Source organism: Diadema antillarum, unplaced genomic scaffold (genome assembly GCF_040938485.1).
Source record: "Diadema antillarum isolate AM-2024a unplaced genomic scaffold, OU_Dant_1.0 seq00000610_RagTag, whole genome shotgun sequence".
Classification (NCBI taxonomy): Eukaryota; Metazoa; Echinodermata; class Echinoidea; order Diadematoida; family Diadematidae; genus Diadema; species Diadema antillarum.
The window spans coordinates 634,395-647,238 of record NW_027271535.1 but is presented as its reverse complement, the minus strand read 5'-3'; the positions used below and the strand labels follow the sequence as shown (position 1 = coordinate 647,238).

The following is a 12,844-nucleotide window of genomic DNA, read 5'->3' as shown; positions in this document are numbered from 1 at the left end:
GACTATCTAGGGAATTTGGGGTTCATGGGGTCAAAGGTCAGGGGTCAAAGGTCAAAGGCAACACTTCAAAATTTTACTATTTCCCTCATATTTATGCAATACCAGCAGGATTATTTTTTTTTAAACGTGGTGTATGCATGTATAGCCTAATAGAGATTCTATGGGAAGTTTTGTTTGTTTGTTTTTTTGCCAAAAAGGTCAAAGATCAAAAGGTCAAAGATCAAGTGAAAGTGCTGAACTGACTTCTTCCTCCATATCTCGGAAGTAGCTCAAGTTATCTTGAAACTCCGTACATGTTTATGCATGTTCTGCCTGACAGTGATTCACTTTTTAATTTTACGGTCAAACACCAGATGAAAATCAATTCAATACAGAAATTGCACCTTTTTCTCCATACCTTGAAAATTACTCAATGCATAAACTTATGAAAGGGTCAAAGTCAAGTTAAAGTCCTTAAATCCCCAAATACATGCTCTCCTATTCATCCAATTAAACCTAGGTCAAGGAAGGTGAACATTCAACACATTTGTGACAAACATGTCATTGTAATATTTTGCCAATTTTGTGAAAATGTAATCACACATTGTCCACATGTACTATAGACCTATTAGGAGAATCATGCATTATGGCGGAGGCATACCAGTCGCCATAGCGACATTTCTAGTTATCAGAATATTACTACAAAAAAATTGAATAGTAGAGTGTTTACTTCTATTGATGAAGGGCAGTTTGCCATTCAGTTTCAACAAAAAACAACTTGACACAAAAATATCAATTTTAATAAATATGCGATACCTGCTGCATGAAACCCCAGTAATCGAGTAGATAATGTCTGTCTAGCAATCAGGTCGTTGATTCGAGTAACACCTCAGTATGTATACCCATGATTTTTATCGTTGCTACTACCAAAAACTAAATAAGGACAATTTGTTTCACATCTTGCAATAAAAACAAAATGATGCAAGAAACACTAATTTGAAGTAACATCTTCATTATCATCACTCTTGTACATGTGTTATAGCTACAATGTAGCTAGATCTTTACATTGTGTGGTGAACAGTACCCAATATAGTTGAACTGTGCAGTCTTTCAATCTGCTTTTATATTCGGTTTCAGTACCCTTTAAATCTGAGGTCTCCACTTAAAGGGACTGTATGCGTTGTAGTTCTGGTTCAGATGGGGATTCTGATTTCAACTTGTACAAGATGATTAGCACTTCTTTTATGAACTATCAAAGAGCATACAATTCTAAGAGGAATTCAAAGTTAACATGACAAAAGTCCATTTTGATGTTGCCGAAATATCCAGAAACATGGTGTCCTAGTAAAAGGTGGGTCCCATTTTTTATTAGGACCACTTTGTGTTACTTTGTGTACTGAGAGACCTTCCCAGCTTAGTACATTGTAGCTACATGCATTCACATGCAATATGTATGAGGATGTCCCATACGTAACACATTTGTCCCATACGTAACATTACCGTACTTAATTACCTAATTAAAGATATTTCTTTTACTATTTTTTCATCTTACAATGGTAGTTAACTTCTTTAAACAATAAATTAGAACTATCCAGAAGGGCACTCAAATAACCTTAGAAATTTCAGAAAAAAAAACTTTAAAAATGACGTCAATTTGTTAAGGTGTGGGACATCTCATGATAGGACGCAAGCTGATTTACATAATCATTTGCATAGTCCCTGAATTTTCATACTTAGTTAAACTATTTGATGAACTTCTTATGTCCGCGTATTAATCAAATGTCATTTGCTTTCCTTTGAATAAATATGAATTTTTATAAATGTCCCATACGTAATGCTGTATTTCACATTTATGCAAATAAACCCTTGAAATTTGCATAAATTTACATAATATCCTTTTTTCTTCCATGGAAATCAAAACTTCAACTCATAAGCTTTGAAATGATACCAAACATGTCAATATTGAGCAAAGATGAAGTTTTGCCAATCCGAGGGGACCATATCTTGGACTCGCCCTTCTGTAGAACTATAAGTGTAGAACTACACTAATTTATACGATGGGGGGGGGGGGAGGTCCAAATTTGGGCCATCATTGTACATTTTCATCTTGTACTTGAGAATGCCTTGAGTTCAAATTTTGGTAGAGCTGTGTGTAATATAGATTAGTGACTGCATGAAAGGTGAACTTGCGTACTCAGGTGAGCGCAAGACCCCTTGGTCTCTTGTTAGCTCATCTGAGCCGAAGACTTAAGGGAGCCATTGCGATCGCTCTTCGTCCGGTGTCTGGTGTCTACCGTTTTTTTTAACCCTTTTTTCATTTTCATCTTCTTCTTGAAAACCCCAAGACCGATTTTTTACCAAACTTGGCAGGTAGCATCCTAGGGGGATAGGATCTCAATTTGTTTAAATGGGCACCGTGCACCACATGGGGGCCCAAACCCCCAAAATGAAGGAATATAAAAAAAATTTCTTCTCTAGAACCAGAAGTAATAGAGCTAAGTTAATACATTGAGTTAGTACATTGATTACTGTAAATTCAAGTTTGTTCATGGCGTAATCAGTGGTGCCCCCCTTGGGACCCAGGGGAGGGGTGGGAAGGGTCCTAATGGGACCTAAATTGTGCATTTCATCTTATTTGTGAAAACCCTATTATGAATTTTCACCAACTTGGCAAAAAAGCCTAACCCATCCCTATTTTTTTTCTTTTTGAACTTGTTATTGATCTAAGCAATTGACATGTCCATCAGAACAACATTAATTTTCTATCAACTATGAATTTATACAGAAGGATCAACATGCAACAAAAAATGAAACAAAAAAAAAATGTAAGGAATTACATCAAACAGCATAAGATACGCATAGTGGGTAATGGTATTCATTCAGGATAACGATTAAAATAGATTTTCTACAGGGAACCATTTCTTGTAATAAATTTCTTCAGTTTTCTTTTGTTTGGCAATAGTAAGTTCTATGTGTTTTGTGTTCTAAATTAAAGATATCAATCCAGATAAACATGGTGTTGTGTTTTACATTTGGTAATATAAATTTATGTATCTTTTGAACACTAATATCATGTGATTTAACAGCAATTTGTTGGAACCCATCCCTATTAAGGAATCTTCAATACAATGAGTTTGTGTAATAATGACTGTTCTTTCGTGTGTTCATGGTGGAATCAGAGGTGCCCTGTGGGACCCAGGAGAGGGGGGTGAGATGGGTTCAAATGGGGATTTAAATTGTATCTCAATTTGTTCTGTAGATCCAAATTTGTTGCAGATCCAGGGGTGCCCCCCCCCCCCCCCAGCTGTTTTTTTTTTTTTTTGGGGGGGGGGGGGAGGGGAATGATCCAAGTGTGGACCTAAATTGTACATTCTCATCTTCTACTTGAAAACAGCATGATGGATTTTTACCAAACTTGGCAAGGAGCATTCCTAGGGGGATAGTATCTCAATGTTTTGGAATGGGCACCATGCTCCCCTTGGGGCCCCAGGGGGCCCAAGCCTCCTTCAATAAGGAATATTCAAAAATATTCTTCTCAAGAATCAGAAGTGATAGAGCTTTAAGTCCTTTTTTTTTTCCAAACTGCATGGTCAAATTTTCTAAGTACAGCGTACTTGGCAATATTTTCACCAGTATGATGGAATATAATGCAACATGGACACCATGCCTCCAGCTCTCAAAGCTGCCGCCCCATGTTTCCAATTTTTTGTCGAGATCTGCGGCGTCTGTCCGTCCGTCGTCCGTCCGTAACACTACAAAAACTTGAATAACTTTCTACTGAGGACTGCAATTTCAATCAAACTTGGAGGGAAGAGAGTGGTTATACAAAGTTACACATTTTACAAAACATGAAGGTCACCTTAAGGTCAAAGGTCACAGACAGGGGTCAATGAACTTTAGGGCCTAATGTTGAGTTTTTTTCAGCGTGTTTCGATTATGGCTCATAACTTTTGATGTATGTCCTTTTGTGACCAAACTTGGATGGTAGATGTCCCTTGGGGAGTTGAAGGTCACCACAAGGTCAAAGGTCACAGACAGGAGTCAACGAACTTTTAGGGCCCAATGTTAATTTGTTATGGCATCTTTTGATTATGGCTCAAAACTTTCGATCCATATGTTTGTATTGAAGGTCACAAGGTCAAAGGTCACAAACGGGTCAACAAACTTTTAGGGCCCAATGTTAAGTTTTTACGGCGCATTTCGATAATGGCTCATAACTTTTGATCCATATATTTGTTTGTGACTAAACTTGGCTGGTAAATGTCCCTTGGGGAGTTGAAGGTCACCACAAGGTCACCACAAGGTCAAAGGTCATAGGCGGGGTCAACGAACTTCTGGGAGTTAGAAAAACATTAATTTCTACACGAATGGACGAGACACATTTTGGCACTTGCCTCATCTCAGGTTAGTGTTAAAGTAACAATTCGGCATATGTGAATATTTGGCATATGTGATTTAGATGTTTAAATTTTTTGTTATGTTATATGTAGTTGAAAAGTGTGTCGCCATGTTAACAACATCATTTGAATGAAAATTATAGAATAATACTGTTTTTTTTTTAGTTTTTGAGTATTTGATCTGAAATTTGGAATATGATATGATCCATGATATCATAGTTGTGTAGAATTTTTTTTCATGTTATACATTGTGTTACCATGGCAACAGCGTTTTCACTGACAAACACAGAAATTACAGATATATTTTTTATTCTCAGATTTTGAGCATTCGACAAGAGATATGATATACAGCTGTATATGTGAATGTCAGTGGGCAGTGTATTCTTATTTAATGTTGAGTAATATATCGTTACGTTCATAAGTTTGTTATTAGTAAGAATATAATAAGATGGTTGCTGGTTGGGTTCATTTCTTTCCGTTTTGGGTGGGGGTATTTATCACTCTCAGTGACAGTTTTAATCTTTGATCAAATTTATGGTTAATTGTTTGGTTATGATAGATAAGTAGGCCCACCATGTTATTATTGCTTGTTTGACTACCGTAGAAAGGGTGTAATTATACCCCCGCCAAACGAAGTTTGAAGGGGGTATATAGGAATCAGCGGACGGTCGGTCGGGCGGTCGGTCGGTCGGGCGGTCGGGCGGTCGGTCCGTTGCAAATCTTGCATCGCGAACTACTTCCTCAGTTTTCAACTGATTCCTATAAAACTTGGCACAGATGTGTGCCTTGGGTTGTAGATGTGCAAGATGTATTTTTTGACAGTACCCAAAAGTACGTTGCCATGGTAACGGCATATTATGGGCAAAAATGGGTACAAATCTTGCGTCGCGAACTCCTCCCACAGTTTTTGATCAATTTTTATGAAATTAGGTACAGATGTTCATCTGAATATGTTAATGTGCAAGACACATATTTCCGCAGTGGCAAAAAGTGCGTTGCCATGGTAACGGCATGTTATTGGTAAAATATAGGGCAAAATGCTTCATGGCAAAACTGCTTCATCAGTGTTCTTCCAATTCTCATGGAATTCATATTGAATGTTTGTCTTAGGATATAGGTCAGCATGACACATTTCTTGACAGTGACAAAAAGTATGTTGCCATGGTAACAGCTCACATATTATGAGCCAAAATGATGGAAAATTTTGTGTTGCAAACTACTTCCTCAGTTTTTGCCCAATTTCCATGAAACTTGGTACAGATGTGTGCCTTTGGTTGTAGATGTGCAAGACACATTTTTTGACAGTACCCGAAAGTACGTTGCCATGGTAACGGCATATTAATGGCAGAAGATCAAGGAAAGATCTTGCGGATTTAACTACTTCCTCAGTTTTTTGACCAAAGCTTATGAAATGTGGCACACACCTTGATCTTGGTGGGAAGATGTGGAAGACATATTTTTCGGACTTGTCGGAAGCTGCGTTGCCATGGTAACGGCATATAAATGGCAGAAGATCAAGGAAAGATCTTGCGGATTGAACTACTTCCTCTGTATTCGACTGAAGCTCATGAAATGTGGCACACACATTGGTCTTGGTGGGAAGATGTGCAAGACATATTTTTTGGACGTGTCGGAAGCTGCGTTGCCATGGTAACGGCATATTAATGGCGGAAGATCAAGGAAAGATCATGTGGATTGAACTACTTCCTCAGTCTTTGACAAAAGCTTATGAAATGTGGCACACACAATAGTCTTGGTGGGAAGATGTGCAAGACATATTTTTCGGACGTGTCGGAAGCTGCGTTGCCATGGTAACGGCATTTAAATGGCAGAAGATCAAGGAAAGATCATTCCTTGGGTAAGACTGTCGTCACGGGGCGGGGGTATTAATCACCTTAAGTGATATTTCTAGTTGTCAGTGTGTAGTTATTGTGTGAATGTATGTAGGGGACTCGGTGGAAGAATTGCACTTGTCCACATACAGTGTGTTGTATTTGATGTATGTCTCTGTTTTGTCAACTGTAATGTTTGTTTGTGCAGGGCCCCCAGTAAGAACAGTACCTGCCTACTGATGGGGCTACCCTGTTGAAAAAAGACTGAATAAATAAATAAATAAATAGAGTCTGAAAGAATGCGTGGAAAGTGAACTTGCAATACTCCATGAGGGCAAGATCCCCAGGTCTCTTGTTTTTTTAAGGCATGCTACGTACTGTCATGTTTTGTTGTGTTCACCCTGTTTTACTATGGCCTTCTGGGTTTCTTGACCTCATGATGTCGGCTGTGGCAAGTCTTTTGACAGTTTGAAAATCTAGCCTGGCATCCATATGGCAGTCACAGCCTGGCATGTTAAGTGGCCCATCCCGTGCAATGGCATTGTCTCTAGTCTTCCCGTTTTATCCACAGTGGCCTCAAAGACCCTGTTTACAGTGCAGGGCTGGGCCGAGCCCAGGCCGAGTACGGCCTCAATTGCAGTACTCGGCTCCACAATTCTGTGCGTTTACAGTAGAGGATTTGGCCCAGGCTTTCAATTCAAACCTTTAGATATTTTGACGTAGTGGCGCTGTTCTTGTAAACAGACAATTATTTGGGAGCATGCCTGGGGTCACAGTGCAGAGGTGCTGGCGGGGGCTTTACTGGACTAGTATTTGCAATGAACAAAAGGGCTACGGTTTTTATACAGGGCGAACTTTCAAACATCTCGCTCTCAATTGCACTTTCCTTTAAATACTGAGCACAAGAACACAAGAATATGGACAAGGACGAACGAAACGATATAGTACAGTTAAGATGATTCGATGATAACTTAAATTTAAACGCAAAATTGGAAATCGTACTGAGTTGCTGAGGATAATGATTCTGTAGCGTGCACCAAAGAAATTTTGCTGTAAAAAATGCAGGATTAAGACGTCATATCCTATGATGTCACGATCATTGCACTTCTGGGGTCGCAATTTGGTACCACATTTGGCCCAGTTGGCATTTTCAGTGAGAAGAATTAAGACCGAGCCCAGGCTGAGCCTGGGCCAAGACTACCTCCAGAGCTTGGCCAAATGCGTGGCCATTTTTGGTACTGCATTTGGCCTTGTGAGCGTTTACAGTGAAAGAAAGGCTGGGCTGAGCCCGTTCTTTTCTCTTTTCAATCACTGATGACAGGGTCAAAGTGATTACTGTGGCCTATGGCTGGCAGGAGCATGGTGTTAACAAAGCATAATATAAGGTCTTACAGCTGTCCACAGACACCTGTTTATCCTCATGGCTGATTTTAAGTGTTTTGTGTACATGTTTATGCTTGCTTTACCCATCATATTTAGAAGATTTTATATTCAAGGTATTATTTGCAATTTTACAACCGTGGGCTGAACCAGTCATTGAAAGATATTATGAAGCCAATCACAAGTTTAACCCATGTGCTTGTTAGGGTGTAGGACATTTCTGGGCAATTCCACGGTACTGTATACGCTATAATTTTCGCGTACATAAATTTTCGCGAATTGCCGCTGTCACACATTTTCGCGAGTGGTTAAATTCGCGATTGAGGGACCAGAGAAAATATGAAGTAGCAAAGAAAGTGTGAATTTTCAACTTACTAGCAAATAAGAAAGATACTAGTTATACACTGCATGAAAAAAAACTTACCAAACTCTGCGAACTAGTAAGTTAGAATTCAACATTTTTGAAGTGGTTAAGTCCATCGCGCTAGATTTCTGACGAGTGGTCCCCTTGCGATAATGGATTGGCTCTCTACAGTATTCGTAGGTAGACGTGGACATGCTATAGAAAACAAGCTTAGCCAGTATGGTCTGTTCGGTAAGCCAGGACATGGTATACTAGTACTGAAATGTTCGTATCATCAAGGCAAGGGATTCATTTTGGAAGGTAATATTTTCGCGTGTTGTTAATTTCGCGAATAGCTCCCGACTCGCGAAATTCGCGAAAATAAAACCCCCGCGAAATATATAGCGTATACAGTATGTAGGACACAGATGCCGAAAATTCAAAATGATATTTGTTTCAAACACCATACATTTTCAGAAAATACTTGAGTTGAAGTTTTAAGAATCATTATGTTTTTCAATAAAAGCGGCCATTTTGATTTTCAAAATGGCTGCCAAAATATGCCTGTAACTCAATGGTAAGAAAGAGTGTATTGTCACATAATTTACCCTCTGTATATCCACTTTACTAGTACTCTAAACAACAATCTTTTATATGTATGAAGTTACAAGACAAGTCTCTTTAACCACATGATAGAAAGAAAAAGCTGGTTGCTTTAAAGAATTTTACAAAACTTTTAATTTTTTGACAATGATGGATGTAACGTCAGTTACCAATAACAAGGAATTTTTAACTTTATTCATCAAAGAAAGTGAGCTGATATGATGTAACTTAGGATAAATTTCTAATGTATGCCCATATGCCTTCCTTTCAATACCAGAAAATAAGGATACTTGGCATACTGGAGAGTCAAATGAACACATCAAAATGTGTAACGTCAGTTACCGAAACATCATATACCAGTATGTAACGTCAGTTACCATGATAGTAATTATAACTTAGGCAAATTTTTTGACTTTAGGCCATTTCAATACATCTGGGAAGTCAAAGGTTATCAACAAAGAGCAACAATCCCTTTGATAGGGAATGATGTCATCACCATGGTACACTGCATGTCCATGGATACATTTTTTTTGTTCATTTTATCTTATTTATTTATTTATCATATTCTTTTTGGTGGAGGGGGCTTGAGCTTCTGACTTTTGGTTCAGCACAAGTTTAAGGTTAAATCATCTGGAAGTTTACATTGTAGGTTTACCACATGCAATATATAATGCACTCAAATTACTATACAGTACATTCACAGTCCTATGGGATGATAAAGCTACCAAATTTGTAGGCCTAATCAATGATGTGGTTGCATGATAACCACCTTTTTCTATTAAAAAGCTTGTGTACAGCTGTATACCAACAGTTTTATAATCTTTACTAATGACTACTTTTGCTAGCATTTTTCTTTTTTTCTGGAAGCTTCGTGAAGTTTCTACCTCAAGGCAAATGCAGGAACAGATATATTTCTTTACTTGCACTTAAATGTGTGGTTTAGTTATATGGCACATCTTGAAATGGTATAAGAAGGCCTGACATAAGGCATGCACTGTCATTACTGTTTGAAACTAACACTGATGTTGCTCAACGTTTAACACTGATGTTGCTCAAAGTGAGAGGTGATTCTAGGGTAAAATAAAAAACTTCGTATTTGTTGATTACTTTATTTCATTCATGCAAGGACATTTTTGTAATACATGATAATTATGAACAGGAAGATTCGTTTATATTGATCTTAGAATTCTTTCGTTGCAAAGTCCTATTTCTTGGTATCTGGGATGTATTTGCAAGCCTTGATAGACCAGTGAAAAGGAAAAGAAAAACAATTACATTCCTTCAAGCAAGGAATAAACAAATAATGCCTTTTGACCAAAAAGTATGTTTCTTCTTCGCAGAAAAAAATATTAAAAGTGTAACACTATTCATTTAAATCATTATTGATAATGGAGATCATTTTTTTTGTGGCCCATTTGTGGCCCTAACAATGCCTTTAGGGAGAAGGAGTAAAATAAAGAAAAGAAGAAAGAATATATCACAGTAGATTTCATACATATATATGAATATTTTTATTTGTGTGTGTTTTTTCCCATGACTTGAAAGATATTTTTTTTCACACTCGAATATGTGTTTTGTGTAGTACTGCAGGGCATTATGGATGGGGTACGCTGGATAGAAACTTTCCTGTTCATTAAAAAACAAACAAAAAAACCCCTTAGTTATGTCAATATTCATACTTGGAACTGCTGAATCTAAATAGCTTTGTGTAATCATAACTGTTGAATAAGCATTCAGTCTTAAGACAAATGTCAAGAAATATCTTCTGGTGCATTTACATTATTTTTGCTCAACTGTGCTATGGCATGGGGGGGGGAGCTTGCCCTCTAAGGGCCCCACTCCATTTGTGTCTTTAGATTTTGTTTTAATTTGTTGCTAAGTAAATGCCTGGGATTGTTACTGGTATACTGCAGCAGTATAATAACCTGTTAAATAAATTAGTTCTTTGTAAACCCCATAGCAAAAGTATGTGTAACGTCAGTTACTGACATGTTTCCCTTTAAGTTTTAATTAAACACAAAGAAAATGGACTAATGTTTCATTTCATTTGGGTATTTGTAATTGATGAACCAAGGTATGATTCCATATCAAACAAATCACTCTGAAAGGTCAGAATTATAAAATATCACAAAAATATTCCTAATCATGATTTTCCATGTGTAAACCCTATGGCAAATGTAAGCGTAACGTCAGTTACCGTCATGCCTTCACTGAAATTGGCATGGTGCTAAAAGTGCACATTATTTTGCACCCCTGTTCCTAAGAACCTAGGTATATTGCCATATAAAACACAAAGTTTAGAAGTCAGGGACATGAGATATTTCCATTTAAATCTACGCCATAATTTCCCATGTCCTTTTTCCGTAACGTCAGTTACTGACACATTTTCACTTGCTATGTGATAAGAAATGCAGTTTGAGAGAAAAACTTTCCACCTATTTCTTCATTCTCATGAACTCATTCATCAATGCTAATTACAAGCCCCAGGTGCTTTCATTCACAAAACTACAAGATAAACAATTTCATGAAAATCCTTACGCGTAACGTCAGTTACCGTGGAATTGCCCTTCTGTCATGCTTGTTAAACAGTCCACTTTGAGGGGCCTTGTCATAGGAAGCATGTACCAGTAAATCTGATTATGGCCAATGATGTGTGTTTATCACAAACAATTATGTGAATGTTAGATTGCATTAAGTACAGTGACATGAAAGTGAACATATTAGTGTAAAACTGGATATTTTTGCGCGACTAATTTTTTGAGCTTGGCAGGGTAAGAAGAGTTTGCATGTTTTTAATTCCATGGAATCTAGACATCAACTAGTGGAACGTATGGCAAGCAAAAATATTCTTTTATTTTTTCGCAAGTTTCCGGTTGTACGAAATACGCAAAATTTCAACACCACAAAAATTTCCACTTGTACAGTATGGCAAGAGTGTCCCTGCAAGCTGTTAAAACAGGATGTGAGATGTGTTGCAAACTATGTTTTTTTTTAAGTAAGAATGTATTTACAGGTATGAATGAGAAAAGGCATGCATATATGTACGTTGCAACATTGAAGATCTTTCTCTGTTTGCTTTGGTTTGTTTCAGAATGGTCGGCAGCTGCTGCTATGGCTGGCTGGCTACTCTCTTATTTTCTGCCTTATCATGATGACAGCCCTCAATCACAAGTTCCTAGGCTATTTTAGAGGTTCCAAGTTTGGCAATCCTGCTGTTAACTCTGCCCAGCTGATCCTCCGCCGCATCCCTAGTGAACAACAGGAGGAAGAACATGGCAATGTCACAAATTTCATATTCACAGGGAATGCATCAATACCAGCTGAACGGACTCAAAAAGAAACTGCTTCTGGTGGTGTTGTCATGGAGACAAAAGCCCGTCATGTGACATCAATGACGAGCAAGTCACAATTAAAAGGCCTTGATGATTATAAACACAAGAAGGGCAGAATTGAGAATGATGAAAGGACAGGAGAAAGCATTGCTGCTGAAAATGCTGTCCTTTGGGGGCAGAAAAATGTGGATAGTATATTTAGACCAAAGCCATTAACTATTCAATACTTCCATAGTGTCATTGACAACGAGGTGAGTATTACTTCTGTTTAGTGTCTTTTGAAACACAACAGGTGAGATATTTGTACAGAGAAAAGAAAATAGATAAGTGACACAGACATATGTTACAATGTCATTGATACATGTATGTCTTGATTACAATGGTATTGTAACAGTCAACCTCACATAATAAAGCTGTGGTGATGAGTGCAATTGTGTTGACCCAGACTAAGTCTTCTGCTAACCTTTGCACGATTTCCTGTGTATATCAATGATGTGGACCTAGTGTTTGTGAGTTTGCCTTATTGTCTTGTGCACCAAACATATCTCGTCCTTGTTCAGTGCTGAGTTTGAGATATGAATTGACATCTGGGCTTGTATTATGAAATCAGGCAGCGGACAAGAGAGCCACAGTTGTGAATAATGTGCGGTGCTCTTAGCATGACATGTGCTTGAACACTTCTTATTAATGCTCTCATGTCAGTCACTTGCTACTAATACTATTGAGATAAAAAACAAAACGAAACAAAACAAAAACTGAACATAACTAGAAAAGCTCTCTGAGAGCGCAGACCTCCGCCAAGCATGCAGCTTACTTAGTATTTCCACCACTGATCTTGTTCTTCCATAGAGATATCAGTGATTTCCACCCATACGCAGACCACCTACTTATAGCATTGTGTGCTGAAAGTCGCCCAATTTCCCAATATAGAAGCCTTAAATTGTTACGTCATAAACCCTCAGCTGCACGGCACGCCTC

The 12,844-nt window shown here is 37.9% G+C and overlaps 1 protein-coding gene across 1 annotated transcript in view; it reads left to right on the top strand.

The window, feature by feature from the left end:
- The window catches only part of LOC139735934 (uncharacterized), a 202,853-nt gene that overhangs the window by 32,230 nt on the left and 157,779 nt on the right, over nt 1–12,844 (top strand). The window contains exon 3 of the mRNA XM_071646688.1: nt 11,626–12,117. Coding sequence (XP_071502789.1) covers nt 11,626–12,117 — 492 coding nt within the window. The remainder of the gene's footprint in view (nt 1–11,625; nt 12,118–12,844) is intronic.